The 18,841-nt window shown below is 44.6% G+C and overlaps 1 protein-coding gene across 1 annotated transcript in view; it reads right to left on the bottom strand.

Moving 5' to 3' along the window:
* ncanb (neurocan b) overlaps positions 1–18,841 on the bottom strand; it is a 274,307-nt gene that overhangs the window by 12,106 nt on the left and 243,360 nt on the right. Inside the window, exons 10-11 of the mRNA XM_060846570.1 lie at positions 13,829–13,925; positions 8,654–8,767 (exon numbers count right to left, since the gene is read on the bottom strand). Coding sequence (XP_060702553.1) covers positions 8,654–8,767; positions 13,829–13,925 — 211 coding nt within the window. The remainder of the gene's footprint in view (positions 1–8,653; positions 8,768–13,828; positions 13,926–18,841) is intronic.

Raw genomic sequence — 18,841 nt, 5'->3', positions numbered from 1 at the left:
CGAACTTAGCTATCAGCCTCTGCTCGGCCACTTTCCTCTACTGCCTGTCCCGAAGTCCACCTTGGAGGATGGTCACCCGAAGATCCGAGGCTGAATGTCCTGGACCACTGGAAGTGTTCCCCAACTGGGAGGGAATCCTCCTGTCTGTTGATTGTTGTGCCGTACCCAGATAGACACACACACACACAGACAGACAAAGACCCACATGCACACATATATTTTGTGGGGTGAATTTGTACTTGCAGAGTTACATTGCACTTTACTCAAAAACTGCATACATTCATGTAGAACTCTGAGCTCAAAAACTGCATGAATTTATGTCAAACTCTGTTATCTCACTTTTTAGATTAGAATCAATCTAAACATCAGGTCATAGACAGAGAACACAGGGGGCTAACACCTTCAACATATTGTCTAGCTATCACCATTGTTAACAACTAACCCGAGAATGCAACTTTTAATAAAAGGTTTTGTGATTTACACATGAAAGAAGTGAAACTATCACTGTATTCTAACAGATGAAAGACTTAACAGACAATCAATTTTTCAATGTATGATTTCAGTTACATCACACTGCAAATTTTTGCTATAAATTCTGTGTTACGATCGAGCCCTCCACAATCACCTGATGAAGGAGCGTCGCCCCGAAAGCTAGTGTGCTTCCAATTAAACCTGTTGGACTATAACCTGGTGTTGTGTGATTTTTAACTTTGTACACCCCAGTCCAACACCGGCATCTCCAAATCACAACTTACCATAGTAAGTGATAACAGGAAAACAGGACTGGGTAGTGCATCCTAAAACAAATTGATGGAAGAGCAACTGTAAGGGGTTGGGAGGGGAGGGTGGGGTGGAATAGTTTCAGGCTATAACAAAATGGGCAAGAATTTAGGAAGACAAAATGCTGGGAAGAATGAGGAGAGAGAATTCTAAAATCAAGAGTGCAATGGCAAGGCATAAATGATGACGTGTCAAGGATAAACACAGCATTAAGAGTTATTGCCATGCAAGGAGAAGCCATTCTTCATTCAGTCACTGTCCCTCGTGTATTGATCAGTTGAGTTGTTTGCAGAACACAGTACATAAAACAAGAATAAGCTAAATCAGCTTCTGTTTGATTGGGGAAGAAGGACTGATACCTCATTTCTAACCAACACACTGTGAATATTTACTGAAGGACGGTGGGAGAGTGTGTTGCACATTCTGTTTGTGTATCTCTGCTATAAACCGGCTGACCTTTAGAGTGATGATAAGTGTTTGTTAATAGGTTCTGTAATAGGCTATAAGATGAGCTGACTGCTTGCAGTTTCCTAGGAGAAAGCTATTAACATTTTCACCCCTATGATGTACTGGCTCAGAAGTTTACAGTGCCAGCTTAGATAATCTACAGAACTCTCTGGGGTCATACTTTCTGAGTTACAGGTCACTCTGCTAGAACGCGTGTTTCGTCAGCGCAAATTGGCTATTACGTGATTGGTGAATTGTGGACGTTGTGCACATAACGCGAATGTTCTACTGAACAGGTATAGCGGGTCTTCCCTAGCGGGATCTTCTACAGCACAAGGAACATAACTGTCGTGCTATAGCAGAACGAACTGTACATGTTCCAACCAGGCTCCCTTTCCATCGCAATCTGATTGGCCTATCAATTCCCCAAGGAAATCCATTCCGAATGATAAGCGCTCAGTCCATGGACTGACTTTTCAAGGTGTGTGTTTTTTCTCACTCTCTCCTCTTCACTCCCATTCCTCTATCGCTGATTTTTCAGCAATGGGTATCGCCCATTCCCTGTGCCAGAAGATGCCTGCGGCTCTAATTCTTGAACTACTGGAGCTGGTTAGATATAGCGAGGTGACATGCTGGGGAGTGCACTTTCTGTTGAGAGTCAGCCAGCATGGTGTGGGACAGGAGTCACGTCTAGGCCCATGCTAAGCAAGGACAGCAGCTTTCCTTCTTGGAAGCAGAGTGAACCATTTGGGGTTTAATGCAAATGCGACATCTTCATGGTCAAGATGTAAGCTTCAGAGCAATTCTAATTCCTCCACTCCACACAGCCTGTGGCCATTTTCAGTCCCATATTCCCAAGCAGCGCGAGAACAGCTGGATATTATTTATAGGTCAGAAGTAGAGGCAGAAAGGGATAGACCTTTTTGTGGCACAGTTGTAGTGCTCCTATTCCCAGCCTGGGAGGCCCTGGTTCAAGTCCCATCTGCCCCAGAGATGAGTAATAACATCTCTGAACATGTTGATTTGGATAAAAAGGAATTTCTTTTTAAAAAAACATAGAGCTGGAAAGGGGCAGACTGTTCATTAGTGAGGACTGCACTGATCCCAATGACCTGTGAGCTATCCTGATGAAACTAATTCACTAAAGGAGTTGTGTCAGAGGAAGATCTAGAATCTCTCAAACCATTAATCTGTGGTCCTGGGCCTCCTTCACCGCTGCTCCCTTACCACCTGACGCCTGGAGGAAGAACGCCTCATCTTTCACCTCGAAACACTTCAACCCCAGGGCATCAATGTGGACTTCAACAGTTTCCTCATTTCCCCTTCCCCCACCTCACCCCAGCTCAGCACTGTCCCCATGACTTGTCCTACCTGCCTATCGTCTTTTCCACCTTTCCACTCCACCCTCTCCTCCCTGACCTATCACCTTGATCCCCTCCCCCACTCACCTATTGTACTCTATACTACTTTCTCCCCACCCCCACCCTCCTCTCATTTATCTCTCCACCCTTCAGGCTCTCTGCCTGTATTCCTGATGAAGGGCTTTTGCTTGAAACATCGATTTTACTGCTTCATGGATGCTGCCTGACGTGCTGTGCTTTTCCAGCACCACTCTAATCTAGATTCTGGTTTCCAGCATCTGCAGTCCTTGATTTTACCATTAATCTGTTCGTCTAACTGCCATACACTGACAATCTTCAGCCATGTGTGTCCTCACTGACTCAACATTTCCTTCAACTGTTTATTCCTGATCTTTCACTTGTTTTATTTTCCTTTCCTCACTCTCTCTGTCTCATTCATCCATTCGTCAGTTATTTTCTTTCCCTCCTTCATCTCGTTTTCCCCTACCCTTCACTGCAAAGGTTTCCATCCCTTGGCCTCTCTCTGTGTCTACCTCACGCCATTTCTTGCTTCTGCCTACATCATGTCTCAATCCTTACGCTGGCAGAACAGGAGGTAAAGAGACACAGAACTAAGGTCAGGACAGAGATTTGCCGTGATCACTTCAAATAGCAATGCAGGTTTGTTGTCATTGTAACAAGGTCAGCCAAGTGGGGGTCATAGAATCTGAGTTCCCTGTTTCCTGTCGCATTCCCTACATTACAACAGTGACCACACTTCGAAGAAACACACATTATGATGGACACTACATGAAAAATTCAGCTCTTTTTTTTTGAAGACCCACCCATTTGACTAATTACACTAGTAACAAGTTACAAACAATTAATCAACGAAACAATCAACAATTAACAGCACTGCCCACTAGGGGCAGTGTCACCATAACAAAAAGAAATCACAAAAAAAGGTGAGGAGTTATGGGAAGGGAGGAAATCAAAATGGTATTGGAGAGGCCGAGGGCTGTCATCTCTCTAAAGGTTTTCAGAGTATTGGTGGATACTGACGTAGCGATTGGAACAAGGTCAGCCAAGTGGACCTCATAGAATATGAGTTCCCTGGTTGAAGCTGTTAACCTGGTCCAATCAGGCAGTCCTGGCTAACAGATATAAACAGGAGTGTCAGAGGTTCTATACCCCCTCAGAGCTGCCTCTGAAGAAGTTGGATCAATGTCAAGGGCTCTCCCCGTGTAACTAAAGGGTGGCGTGGTGATGGGAGTTATTTCAAGGCTTAAAGGGCTGAATGGTTTCCTCTTGTTCCTATGCTTCTGTTTGTCTCTCTCTCGCTCTCTCCCGACACTGACATTTCTGTCCCCATTCTCTCCTACCCGCAGGCTACCGGGGACAGTATCTCTGCAATCAGTAATCAGTTTCCCCCAGCCTAAGCAGTTGTGTAGTCACGCTCTAGCACTTTCTCAATGAGATGACAGACTATCTCATTTCTAACTGCTGCTTCCACTATCCTTAAAACCCAGTTCTGTAATTGATGCCTCACGCTCCATTAGCTGCTGCAGCTGTAGTGTGTGGCAGTCCCCGCCAGGATTACTCTTCACATTAACCCTTCCTCACTGACTCCAACTGACGCCAACAAAGCAAAACGGTACAGCCTTGGCTCATTCCTCTCTGAGCCAGGGGTTCGAGGACCACTCCAGAGGCCAGAGTTTACAATCTAAGCTGACATAGCCAGGACAGTGCTGATGGAGTGCTGCACTGTCAGCATCACTGGATCAGCCTGTTCGCTGCAGCTGCAGCAGCTCTGGTATTCTTCATATCTCGTAGCATGGTGGTAGTGTCCTTTCCTTTGAGCTAGTAGATCCAGTTTCAGGTTCACCTGCACCAGAGGTATGTCATAACATCTCTGAACAGGTTGATTAAAAATTATAACCAACACCCTCCACCCGACCCCACCCCCTCCACCTCCCTGTCATAGGAAAGAATGTTGTGAAACTTGAAAGGGTTCAGAAAAGATTTACAAGGATGTTACCAGGTTTGGAGGGTTTGAGCAACAGGGAGAGACTGAACAGGCTGGGGCTGTTTTCTCTGGAGTGTGGAGGCTGAGGGGTGACCTTATAGAGATTTACAAAATTATGAGGAGCATGGATAGGATAAATAGACAAAGTCTTTTCCCTGGGGTCGGGGAATCCAGAACTAGAGGGCATAGGTTTAAGGTTAAAGGGGAAAGATTTGAAAGGGACCTAAGGGGCAATGTTTTAACACAGAGGGTGGTACGTGTATGGAATTTGCTGCCAGAGGAAGTGGTGGAGGCTGGTACAATTACAACATTTAAAAGGCATTTGGATGAGAATATGAATAGGAAGGTTTGAGAGGGAAATGGGTCAAATGCTGGCAAATGGGACTCGATTAGTTTAGGATATCTGACAAGCATGGTCGAGTTGGACAGAAGGGTCTGTTTCCATGCTGTACATCTCTATGACTCTACGACACTGGTAGCTATATGCCACATTCTTTGGCACTACGTTGTCAGCCTGTGGTATTCTGGTTTGTGTCATCTCCTGCCGCCAATCCCTCACCCACAAGATCAACCCGTTCAGACATCTTACACACGCCTGTGGAGCAAGTGAGACTTGAACTCAAGCCTCCTGGTGCAGAGGTAGGGACACTACCCACCACACCACAAGAGCCCTCCCTCATTTCTCTATGCCAAGTCTAGGGCCTGTCTAATTATGTGGCACAGCAATAGCCACTGGTGAGTCTAAACAGAAGAGGCACTTGTTTTATGTAACAAGATCACTTATTGTGATGGCAGTAGGAAAAATTTACATAAATTTACGAGAGATAATTACTGAGGCAGCTGCACAGAATACATCTGCTCCCTTTATATACTTGTGCTAACATCAAGTACTTTCATTCAAAGACTGTGAGACAGAATCAGAGTGGATGGAGCTTGATGCAATTAGAATATTAATCCTGATGCCCTTGCCTTTCTAGATAGATTATAGAATTGTGTTGAAGGGACATTGGCGAGTTATTCGAATGCAACTTGTAGATAAGACCAGAGGAACTAGGAGCAGGAGTAGGCGATCAAGATCAGCCATTCAATAGGATTGCGGCTGATCTTCTTGTGGACTCAATAGTAAACCCTGTAATGGATGGAACAAACATTGAAGCTGTTAAACGTGGTGCCAATCACAATCCCAGTCCTGGATGGTGTCAAGCTTCTTGACTGTGATTTGAACTGCACTATCCATACAAGGGGGGAGTATTCCATCACAATCCTGTCATGTCCTTTGTAAATGGTGGACAGGTTTTAGGGAGTCAGGAGGTAAGTTAACCTTCACAGAAATCCCAGCCTTTGACCAGTTCTTGTGGCCACAGTTCATACATAGCTGGTCCAGTTCAGTTTCTAGTCAATGATAGCCCCCAGGATGTTGACAGTGGGAAATTTACAGATGGCAATACCGTTGAATCTCAGAGGACAATGATTAGATTCTCTCTTGCTGGAAATGGTCACTTGTGCGGAGAGAATGTTATTTGCCAGGTATCAGGCAGGCAAAAGTGAGGACTGCAGATGCTGGAAATCAGAGTCTCGAATAGAGTGGTGCTGGAAAAGCACAGCAGGTCAGGCAGCATCTGAGGAGCAGGAAAATCGATGTTTTGGGCAAAAGCCCTTCATCAGGAGTGGTGCTTTTCCAGCTCCACTCTAATCTAGGCTTTGCCAGCAATCAGCCCAAGCCTAGATGTGGCCATGTTCAGACATGGACTGCTTTGGTATCTGAGGAGTCAGGAATAGTGCCTTACACAGTCTAATTCTCAGCGATTTCTGATGCAAACAACATTCTAAAGTCCTGAGAGGACATCCTGAGGTAACAAAAAGTGCTATGCAAACAAAGGATTGTCGTTCTTTTATTCCAATGTTGGGTTGGGAAATTTAACCAAGAAAGCAGCAAGTTCGGGTCAGGTGGCGTCAGAAAAACCTGTTTCCCAACATAAACTCACCAAGTCTATCACTGACTGAGGCCCAGACAATGACCAGATCAACCTAAAGAGACATGTTGAAGATATAAAAGGATCAGTGAGATTGTGAGGTTTGTTGCCACCTGGGTTTTCAACTCCTACTCTGCGTGAGCCCAGGGAAGCCAGGAGCTTCCTCACTGAGGACCTGACGGATCTGGGAGCTAACCAGGTCTGAGACTTTGAGATTGACTTGGAGAACGGGAGTTTGAGAGGAGATTCGAAAGAGGGATTTTAAATCATAAGAAATCCAGACAGAGTAGGGCATTAGGGCGAAACAGCTCACCCTCATAATAAGCTCCAGAATGAGATTTAAAGTCCTTGGAAAAGTAGTAGAAGGGACCCGAGCAAAATGCTTTGTCAAGTGGAGAGGGGTTAGGGTCTGGAAGGTGCTGCCTGTAAGTATGGTGGAGGCAGACTTTCAAAATGGAGAATATAGATGGTGATGGAAAGAATGCATTAGGATGACGCCAGTTGAATTGCTCATTTAGAGAGCCCCAATGGGCCAAATGGCCTCCTTCTGTGCTGTAACTATTCTGGGACGTGTCTTCCCATCCCCTTGTCTGGATTTAGGTATCTCCTGTGGAGAATCTGCAATGGGATAAGACTTTCATCACAACCTTCTGCCCCAGGAATGTCCACCACCAATATGAGGAGGCGCTGGTGTTGGACTGGGGTGGAAAAAGTTAAAAATCACACAACATGAGGTTATAGTCCAACAGGTTTATTCAAATCCGCAACTCATTCTAAAAGATGAAAAACTTAATAGCAATCTAGGTTTGTTCAATATATCTCATCAGTTGCATGACACTATGATCTTGTGCTATGAATTCTGTATCTTATGATCCTGCCCCACTAGCTACCTGACGAAGCGGCAGTGTTCCGTAAGCGTGTACTTCCAAATAAACCTGTTGGTCAGTAACCTGGTGTTGGGAGATTTTTAACTATATCACCAATGGGCTTCTAATTCCTTCTCCATGTTCCAAGGCTGTAGTGCACCCAAAAGCTGCAACCTTCGATCCCCGTCCACTTGACATCCTCCTAAGTTTTTGATTTATAACACTGAACATGCAAAGTAAACAAGCAAAGGAAATATGAGTGAAATACAGATGAGTTCTGGACAAGTCATACCAGAACTCAAAATGTTAACTCTACTTCTCTCTTCACAGGTGCTGCCAGACCTGCTGAGTTTCTTCAGCATTTTGCTGTTTTTATTGCCCCTGGGTTTTGTTTTGGGGGCTGTTTACAGCAACAGAGAGACAGCCAAGACCATAAGGGATTGAACACAAGGGTGAGGCAGAGGTGAGCAGCGACTCAATGGGGTGACAGACGAATGGGACTCCACACAAGTTCCAACACTGAAGCAGAGTTTTGAATGGCCTTGGGTTTCTGGGAGCAGTAATAGAGGAGATGTCAGTCCAGAGAGCACGGAGATATTAAACAAGGGATTTCAACAGAATCTAGAGGTGGCAGTCAACATGGGGATTTGATTTTAAAAAACACAATGGAAATGGGACTCAAGCACCATTTGGTCATGAAATAACTCCACAAAGGTTGGTATCCCATCACCACGTTACCCTTTATTTACACGTATGCAATACATGACCTGGACTCTAACACAGAGCCAGCTCTCAGAGTGAACAGAACTTCTGACACTCTTGTTTATATCTGTCAACCAGAGCTCCCTGATTGGAGCAGATTAGCAGCCCCAATCCGAGAACTCATATTCTATTAGAAAAACAAATTCTGGAGATCACAGCAGGTCAGGCAGCATCCACGGAGAGGAAGCAAGCTAACATTTCAAATTGAGATCTCTCTTCATCATAACTAAAATGTTAGCTTGCTCTCTCTCCGTGGATGCTGTCTGACTGGCTGTGATCTCCAGTAATTGCTGTCTTCCATACAGACTCCACCATCTGCAGTAATATGCTCCGACTCATATTCTCTGAGGTCCGCCTGGCTGACCTCCTTACTGTCAGTACAGGTCAGGTTTTCCACAATATGAAGCTTCAGGGAGGGATTGCCATGGAAGTATGTGATTGGTTGGAAAAGTGCCTTACCTTCCTCACACAACCCGCCAGCGTAGCTCGGTAAACAGAGACAAGTGAAGGAATTGATTCCATCGACACAGGTTGCACCATTTTCACAGGGACTGGATTGGCACTCATCAATATCTGGAAAATAAAACCATTGCAGTAGGTTGTCAGTATCTTAATGGGAGATAGCGAGAAGGGCAGATGCAGGAGCGTCAGAGTGGATAAAGAGTGGAGCTGGAAAAGAGCACAGCAGCATCAGAGGAGCAGGGGAGTCAACGTTTCAGGTCAGAATCTTTCACCAGGACTGACTCCTCTTTTTCTCTGAAACAGTATTTTAATGAGTACGTTCATTGTTGATCTGATTGCTGAGCTGGTAGGTTTGTTGGCATTCCCTTTCTGGGTAACATCTTCAGTGATGTTTACCTCCTATGAAGCTGGGCTGTATGCTTCCTCTTTCAATTAATGTGATTCTGTCTGAGCTGTTTCTGGTTGGTTCTGGGTCTGGTTTCCATTGAAGTGGTTTGTATATCCGCTCCAGGTCAATGTGTTCGAACATAGAACATCGAACATTACAGCGCAGTACAGGCCCTTTGGCCTTCAATGTTGCATCAACCTGTGAACTAATCTAAGCACATCCCCCTACACTATCTCATCATCATCCATGTGCTTATCCAAGGATTGTTTAAATCTCCCTAATGTGGCTGAGTTAACTATATTGGCAGGGAGGGCATTCCACACCCTTACCACTCTCTGAATAAAGAACCTGCCTCTGACATCTGCCTTGAATCTATCACCCCTCAATTTGTAGCTATGCCCCTTTGGACAAGCTGACATCATCATCCTGGGAAAAAGACTTTTACTGTCTATCCTATATAATTCCCTGAACATCTTGTATGTCTCTGTCAAATCCCCTCTTAGCCTTCTTCTCTCCAATGAGAACAGACCCTAGCCTTTCCTCATAAAACCTTCCCTCCAGACCAGGCAACATCCTGGTAAATCTCCTCTGCACCTTTTCCAGTGTTTCCACATCCTTTCTGTAATGGGGAGACCAGAACTGTACACAATATTCCAAGTGCGGCCGCACTAGCCTTTTTACAATTAAATGTTTGTTGTTGGAGCCCAAGGGTGAGTGCCCTGCTTCCAGGAAATCCCTTCCTGTTCTTGGTTTGGCCCATCCTGAGATCGTTGTGTTGTCCCATGCCAACTTGTGGTTCTTGTTGCCCTTGTGTATGGATTCCAGGGAGAGCTGACCATGTTGTTTAGTTGCTAGTTGGTGTTCATGGATGTGGGTCACTGGCTGTCTGCCTGTTTGTCCTACACAGTGATTAGTGCAGTCACTGCATGGGATTTTTGTAAATTACATTCGTCCCCCACAGCTTCACCTGCAGATACCTGGCGGATAAGCAATGCCAAGAAGACAAGACACCCACCAAAACACTGGCTACTCTCCCAAACATTAAAAACATCTCAGAACTGACCACCAGACTGCTCCAACCACTAGGGATGTTGACAGCACACAGACCGACAGCCACACTCAGCCACTCACCAGTTTCCCATTTCATGCAGTGACTGCACTAATCACTATGTAGGACAAACAGGCAGACAGCTAGTGACCCACATCCATGAACACCAACTAGCAACTAAACAACATGGCCAGCTCTCCCTGGAATCCATACACAAGGGCAACAAGGACCACAAGTTGGACTGGGACAACACAACGAAGTCAGGATGGGCCAAGCCAAGAACAGGAAGGGAATTCCTGGAAGCATGGTACTCACCCTCGGACTCCATCAACAAACACATTGACCTGGAGCCAATATACAAACCACTTCAATGGAAAACCAGACCCAGGCACCAACCGGAAACAGCTCAAACAGAACCACATCAATTCAAACAGGAACCGTACGGCAGCGCTTCACGGGAGGCAACACATCGCTGAGGATGTTACCCGGAAAGGGGCTGCACCATCTGCCAACAAACCTACCAGCCCAGCAAACAGACCAACGACGAATCCAACCAGCTACAGATCTTCACAAAAACTTCAATGGGTACATCTCTGCCCTTCTCGGAGTCAGTTAGTGGTTTCAGGTGATAGCCCTGAGATTTGAGTACAGGAATCCAGTGCAATACCAAGGGAGTGCTGCACTGCCAGAGGTGCTGTGTCTCACATGAGATATTGAAGCACGGACCACGTCAAATGGATGCAGAAGCATTATTTCAAAGAACAGTTATCACCAGTATCCTCGTCAATAATTATCTCTCAATTTCAATCACTGATCAAATACATTGTCTGTTCATTATCACATTGTTGCCTGTGGTAGTTTACTACGTGCATCTTAAGTGCTATATTTCCTACATTACAGCAGTGACAATGCATCAAAAAATACTGCATTAGTTGAAAGTACACTGAGCCTTCTGGAAATCATTTAAAAAAAAGCTTTGCAAATGCCATTTCCTTTTTCTTCCCCCTACACAAGCGAAGGAGCTAAAACTTTGGGTTCTTTTTCTCTGAGCATCTAAAATAAATGAAGAGAGCACTTTATAAGTTAGGAGTCATTGGAACAGGCTTCAGGAGCAGATAATGGGTTTAACAGCCTGAAAATGAAGCTTTTAACAAGTTGCACAGAGGCAAAAAGCTGCTGATGGTGCAGAGAGATTATCTCAGGGAAGCAGCAGAAAGACGTTAAAAGTAAACAAGGAGTAAAGGAAGGCCAGTAATTTGAGTGATGCTTTGTGCTGCTACTCACAGTTATCTGAGTAATTGTGATGAAATTCTGAAAAAAATTCATATGATGGAAGATAGGCTGAAATTTCCCTCAGGCGAGAGTGAGGACTGCTGATGCTGGAGATTAGAATCAAGATTAAATTGGTGCTGGAAAAGCACAGCAGGTCAGGCAGCATCCGAGGAGCAGGAAAATCGACATTTCGGGCAGGAGCCCTTCATCAGGCAGGGCTCATTCCTGATGAAGGGCTTTTGCCCGAAACGTCGATTTTCCTGCTCCTCGAATGCTGCCTGACCTGCTGTGCTTTTCTAGCACCACTCTGATCTTGACTGGGAATTCCCTCAGCTTTCTTTGGTATTGTGTTAACAGAAATGTGGAGTACACACCACAAAGTAACTCAGGTGTAAAGGTATGCCAAAGAACTTTCTAAGGAAGAGTCATAATGGGTTCAAAATGTTAACTCTGCTTCTGTCCCCACAGATGCTGCCAGACCTGTTGAGTCTCTCCAGAACTTCCTGTTTTTGTTTCAGATTTCCAGCATCTGCAGTATTTTGCTTTCATTGTGCTGTTACATTGTCTAGAAGGCAAGAGGGATGGTAGTGTCACTGGACTAGTGAAATAGAGGCCTAGCTATGGAGACTGAGGTTAGAATCTCACCACCGTAACTTGTAGTGGTCAATTGACAAATCCCAAATACAAATCTAATCTCAGTGATGGCGACCATGAAACCATTATTAATCATTGTAAAATCTCATCTGATTGACTCATGTCTTCATCAGGCAGCACATTGAGTATAGGAATCGGGAGGTCATGTAGACATTGGTTCGGCCACTTTTGGAATATGGCATTCAATGCTGGTCTCCCTGCAATAGGAAGGATGTTGATAAACTTGAAAGGGTTCAGAAAAGATTTACAAGGATTTGAGGAGGGTTGAGGGGGTGTTGAGCTACAGGGAGAGGCTGAATATGCTGGGGCTGCTTTCCTGGAGCGTCAGAGGCCGAGGAGTAACCTTAAAGAGGTTTATAAAATCATGAGGTGCATGGATAGGATGAATAGCCAAGGTCTTTTTCCTGGGGTGGGGGAGTCCAAAACTAGAGGACATAGGTTTAAGGTGATGGGGAAAAGATTTAAAAGGGACCTAATGGGCAACCTTTTCACACAGAGGGTGGTACGTGTATGGAATGAGCTGCCAGAGGAAGTGGTGGAGGCTGGTACAATTACAACATTTAAAAGGCATTTGGATGGGTATATGAATAGATATGGGCCAAATGCTGACAGATGGGACTAGATTAATTTAGAATATCTGGTCGGCATGGACGAGTTGGACCAAAGAGTCTGTTTCCATGCTGTACATCTCTCTGACTTTATGACTCAATGTCTGTTAGAGAAGGAAATCTTCCATTCTTACCTGGTCTGGACTACAGACCCATTGTAATCGTTCCATTAAGGAATGGAACAAAGATCAGTCTTTGACACATGAGAGTGACAGAAATTTATAATTCTCTTCACCAAGAGACAATAATTAATTTTTGTCAGATTCTTGTTCACGAAGGGATTTAGGGATATGGAGCATAGGTGGGAGCATAGAATTCAGTCAAAGGTCAGCTATGATTAGACTGAATAAGGGTTAAATACCCTCTTCTGTTTCTTATTCCCCAAATACAGATGATTGTAGAAACATGGAATGCTATCCTGCCAGTTCTATGGTTGGTGGTAGAATTATACACTTCGAGACTGTGGTCAAGAGTTTTATAAAGGGTTCTGACAAAGTAAACAAGTAAAAACACATCTGCCCATCGGAAGGATTAGAATGTTGCTGGAAAAGCACAGCAGGTTCGGCAGCATCCAAGGAGCAGGAAAATCGTGTTTTGGGCAAAAGCCCTTCATCAGGAAACATCGATTTTCCTGCTCCTCGGATGCTGCCTAACCTGCTGTGCTTTTCCAGCACCACTGTGATCTTGACTCTAATCTCCAGCATCTGCAGTCCTCACTCTCGCCTTGCCCATAGAAAGGGCCAGCAATCAAATGACACAGATTTAAGGTTCTTGGAAATATCTGGGTAACATAATGCAGGACATATTCAAGAAGCTTTAGTTATTTTAGTCAACCCGTTTGGATTTGCTATGACACATCTCTGAGGCTGGTGGGACTTGAGTCGAGGCTTTCAGAGATAGGGATACTACCACTGCATCACAAAACCTTCTCATAAAGTTTTACTCTGAGCCCAATTCAATGTTCTGAGGAGAGGAGAGACAAGTTCAGGATAAGGTCATTAAATATTGAGCCCTTGTTTCATATCCTGGTGGGGATACTTTACAGAAGTAATCAAGATTTTGGAAATAACTCTGCAATGGCAATGTCTTAAGGCAAGAAATCGGACTCCAAACCACTGAGTGGCATGTAGTTGCAGGGAAAGTGTTGATGTTTAACGATACGTTGCAAGTTGCCCACTCCCATGTTTCACTCAGTGCCTCACCTATCTCACAGTTTTCTCCAGTAAATCCCGGAACACAGTTGCAGGTGTAGACGGTCCTGTTGGATACACAGGTTCCCTCATGTAGGCACGGGTTTGTCTGGCAAGGGTTTGACCCCTCTGGATGTCAGGGAAACAAAAGGATAACTAGTTAGTGAGAAGCAGAGCACTGTCAGAGAAGAGGTGAGAGTTGAACCTGGTGGGATTAGTATGGCTCACAATGATATCTGAAAGTCAACCCATCAGTCTTACCATCCTCTTACTTGACAAATATTGTTGGCTGGTTCACTGGGAACACCTGAGCACTTTCGATTCAGAACTGAAAATTGATGACTTTGTTGTATGATGAAGACTGTAAGCAAGAGTCCATTTCTGTTCTTGTCTGTTCTGATCTGTGACTCATATTTCCCCTCTGATCCTTCACCTCTGCGCTTCCCAGACTTTCACCACCCCCCAACTCCCCCCTCCCCCCTTCCCCCCTCCCGCCACCGGTCTCCCTGAAAGCCCCTCTGCCTTGCTACCTCTATAACCAGGGTCAAATGCCTCCTCAGTTACCACACTTTCAATTACATGACCCAACCTTGGTCTTCAGGGCCATTGGAAATCAAAAATATTATTGGAGGTTAAAAGCCCAGATTGTGAGAGGATGGAAAAAATTATGGGAAGCAAAGACAACATGGTGGCTCAGTGGTTAGCACTGCTGCCTCACAGCTTCAGGGACCCGAGTTTAATTCCACCCTTGGGCAACTGTCTATGTGGAGTTGGCATACTCTCCCTCTATCTGCGTGGATTTCCTCTGGGTGCTCCGGTTTCCTCCCACAATCTAAAGATGTGCAGGTTAGATGGATTGGCCATGCTAAATTGCCATGCTAATTGTTCAGGCTGGGTGGGTTAGCCATGGAGAATATAAGATTACTGGGATAGGTTGGGTCTGGGTGTGATGCTCTTTGGAGGGTCAGTGTGGACTCGATGGGCCGAATGCCTTGCTTCCGTACTGTAGGGATCCTATGATTCCCAAGTGTCTGGCCAGGAAAGGTTGAAGGAGAAGATGGAGAGATGAGATTTGGCTTGGGAATGAAGATCAGAGTAGTTGGAGCTGAGGAGAACGAGGAGAGGATAGATCAGAGGAGTGCTGGTCATGAAAAATGCATGAAATGAACACTCACAATTGATTGCAAATGATGTTGAATTTATGCAGTTCAAACATGTTAATTAATCCTAATAGGAATGAAATCATTAAACATAATGCATTTAGTATTGATTTAAACACAAGGGAACCAACTGATGACCAAGTAAGTTTCTATAAACAAAAAAGACTATTATCTGTATCCTAACCAAATAATGCTGACTGTAATTAACTTGTCAGTATTTTCAAATAAAATCGACAGTGAAACAGGAAGAGGCAGCTTCTTGTTCCCTCATCTCACATCCATGGATTTTAGTCCTGAACTATTCTCCTTGAACCACCTGCATTGGCTTCCTTTCCAACTCCTCGCTCCGTCCACTCTGGAGTGTCCCAAGGATATATCTCCTGGCCCCTCTTCTCTTTCACTTTGACCTGCTGCCCATCCTTCATGTTATCCAAAAGCGTGAGAGAAGATACGAACCAAGATGAGGCCATTCAGCCCCTTGGGCCTGCTCCGCCATTTAATACCATCCTGGCTGATCTCATCTCAGCCTCAACTCCACTTTCCTGCCCAGTCTCCATAACCCTTCAACCTGGTACTAATTAAAAATGTCTATCTCCTCTTTAAATTGATTTAGTGTCCTACTATCCAATGCACTCTGAGGGAGTGAAATCTACGGCTTCATGACCATTAGAGAGAAGTAATTCCTTCTCATCTCTGTTTTCAATCTCCCATTCCTTATCCTAAAGCTGTAGAACTATGAGCATATCCTAAAGTGAAGACACCCTTCTCTACCTCACTCAATATATAAACAAAAAAGACTATTATCTATATCCTAACCAAATAATGCTGACTGTAATTAACTTGTCGGTATTTTCAAATAAAATCGACAGTGAAACAGGAAACAGCTTCTTGTTCCCTCATCTCACATCCATGGATTTTAGTCCTGAACTATTCTCCTTGAACCACCTGCATTGGCTTCCTTTCCAACTCCTCGCTCCGTCCACTCTGGAGTGTCCCAAGGATATATCTCCTGGCCCCTCTTCTCTTTCACTTTGAAATATCAGACTTCCTATCCACACCCAGGACTGGATGAGTAGAAATTATTTCCCATTAAATATTTGGAAGACAAAGTCATTGTGCCTGCTCCCAATGAAAAATCCATTCCCTCGCTAGTGGCTGCAGCCTTCTGAGGTTTAACCAGGCTTAGTTTGATATTTGACCTTTTATTGACGAGTCTACATTGTCACTGAGATTGCTGACTTTCACATCTTGGCAAAAGTGAGGACTGCAGATGCTGGAAACCAGAGTTTAGATCAGAGTGGTGCTGGAAAAGCCCAGCAGGTCAGGCAGCTTCCGAGGAGCAGGAAAATCGGCGTTTTGGGCAAAAGCCCTTAATCAGGAATAGAGGCAGGAAACCTCCAGAGTGGAGAGATAAATGGGGGAGGGGGAGTGGAGAGAAGGTAGCAAAGAGCACAAAAGTTGAATGGGGTGGGGATGGAGGTGGTAGGTCAGAGGTGAGGGTGGAGGAAGGTAGCAAAGAGTACAATAGGTGAATGGGGGTGGGGTGGAGGTGATAGGTCGGAGGTGAGGGTGGAGGAAGGTAGCAAAGAGTACAATAGGTGAATGGGGGTGGGGGTGGAGGTGATAGGTCAGAGGGGAGGGTGGAGCAGATAGGTGGGAAGGGAGATTGGCAGATTGACTTTCACGTCTGTCCTACCCTCCCCCTGTCTGGGGTTCCCTTCTCCATTGCTGTGTAGACCTCTGAGGCCTGTGCTTGGCAGCAGCTGGAGGGACCAGAAGTGAATGCTTTGGCATAGTGTCAGCATGGCAATTGTTGTGTATGGAAAGGGCACAGTGCCCTCAGCTCATCTGCTGACAAAACCTTCATTTGTTTGTTTTTGTTACTTCTATCTAATGCATCCCCACATTCTGCCTTTGAGATGGATTGAAATGTCTGGGTGTCACCTAAAAACTCTCTGTCCATATTCTTACTCACATCAAGTCCCGTTTACCCATCACTCCCTTGCACGCTGTCGTTTATTAGCTTCTGATCAGGTAACATCTCAATTTGAAAATTTTCATCCTTGTTTTCAAATCCCCCCACATCTGTTCATGCTTCTGTAATCTCCTCTGACACGACAACTCTCCAAGCTCTCCTCTCATTCTGGCATTTTGCACATCCCTGATTTTAATCGCTCCACCAGTGGTGACCATGTTTTCAGTTAACCCAATTCCCGACTCAGTAATTCACTCTCTAACCCGCCCTGTCTTGCTATCTCTTGCTCCTCAATTAAGACACAATTGAGGTACGGAGAGGGTCAGGGTGGACTCGATGGGCTGAATGGCCTGCTTCCGTACTGTAGGGATCCTATGATTCCCAAGTGTCTGGCCAGTAAAGGTTGAAGGAGAAGGTGGAGAGATGAGATCTGGCTTGGGAATGAAGAACAGAGGAGTTGGAGCCAAGGTTTGGGTCCTTAATATCTCCTCCCGTGTATCACTGACAGATCATGATTATCTGCATCTAATTTACCTTTGGATGTTGAATTATGTTAAAGGCACTATCTAAATGCAGGGGAGACACCTCAAACAGCTTCTCTATTGCCAATCAGTCACAAATTCACAGTAAAGCACGATGTTGACAATCTTTCTTTTGACTGGAAGACCTTTCTTCCAATGGGTGCAATGCCAAAAGATCAATGTGATAGGGGTGTGGAAAATTATTGATTGGATACATGGGGAGTGGAACTAATCAGCTTGATCTTAACATAGTTCCAAAGGACTGAATGGCCTCCAGGCTGTATGGATGCCATGTGATGTCATTGTAGAAATCAAAATTCCACAGCTTTCTGTTTCTCCAACAAATACCTTGGCCACTTGTAACGTCTCGAATTATTAATATCCCAAAACATTACTTGCTGAAAGAGATCTGAAAAATTTGCCTTCGAACAATGCAATATTAATAGCTTCTGAGGGAGTCAGTTCCACAGCTTATCCATTCACTCACTATTCCTAACCCTAAACCTGCATCCCATTGACACTGTCACACTGAAACATTGAAGATGCCAAAGAAAATAGTCGCAGCCCATTACTTCAAATCTTCAAGACCCATCTTTCGATTATTTCCACTTAAAAGCTTTAATTTCAGCGGTCTATAATTTCAGTAGCTCATGTCTGGTTTATCAGCACGAGTGACATCAATGTTAGCAGAATGCAGTGATTAGTCTGTGATGCTGACACAAATAAAGCAGAAAAAGAGATTTAGGATGTAAAATACAATCCATGTGAAGTTGTCCTGAAAGGCAGTGTGAAAATGCATGTCCTTCTCCCTTTAATAGTGAACGTCAGGGATGTTCTCCTGAGCATTATATATTAACTTTATAGATTTCCTCAATATTGACAATTTCAGGCCAAACAAAACATTACATTTTGAAACAACAGATAATTACAAATGCAGAAAGTACATTTTATGTGCACAGTAGAATTGATGTCATTAAGAGGTGCACTGAGGAAGTCGTTGAGTGATGGGCATTGATCTTGATCCATTTACCAACTGTGCACTTGTTATTGCTGCAGATTAACTGGAAGCTCCAGAGATTCAGGTATTCAGCCATGAAAGGATTCAGCTGTTCAGGCCTGTGAGGAGCCATTGCAATGAAACCTATTGTGCAAAACAAAAGCAGCATAACCCCTGCTGGCCCATGTTCAATATTCCAGCCCTCCTTAAAATGTGAAAGAGGCACAAGTATGCCAGTAGCATACTCTCTGCTTCTCGGTATCAAGGAGCTAGAGCCACATCTGTACAGCAGGCACAGAACAAACTCCGAATAGCATTATCAGAACAACATGCAGGTAACTTGACTGTTAATTGTGTAATTATCACAGTTCC

The sequence above is a fragment of the Hemiscyllium ocellatum genome, chromosome 28, assembly GCF_020745735.1.
Source record: "Hemiscyllium ocellatum isolate sHemOce1 chromosome 28, sHemOce1.pat.X.cur, whole genome shotgun sequence".
Classification (NCBI taxonomy): domain Eukaryota; kingdom Metazoa; phylum Chordata; class Chondrichthyes; order Orectolobiformes; family Hemiscylliidae; genus Hemiscyllium; species Hemiscyllium ocellatum.
This window is presented reverse-complemented; position numbering and strand designations above follow the sequence as displayed.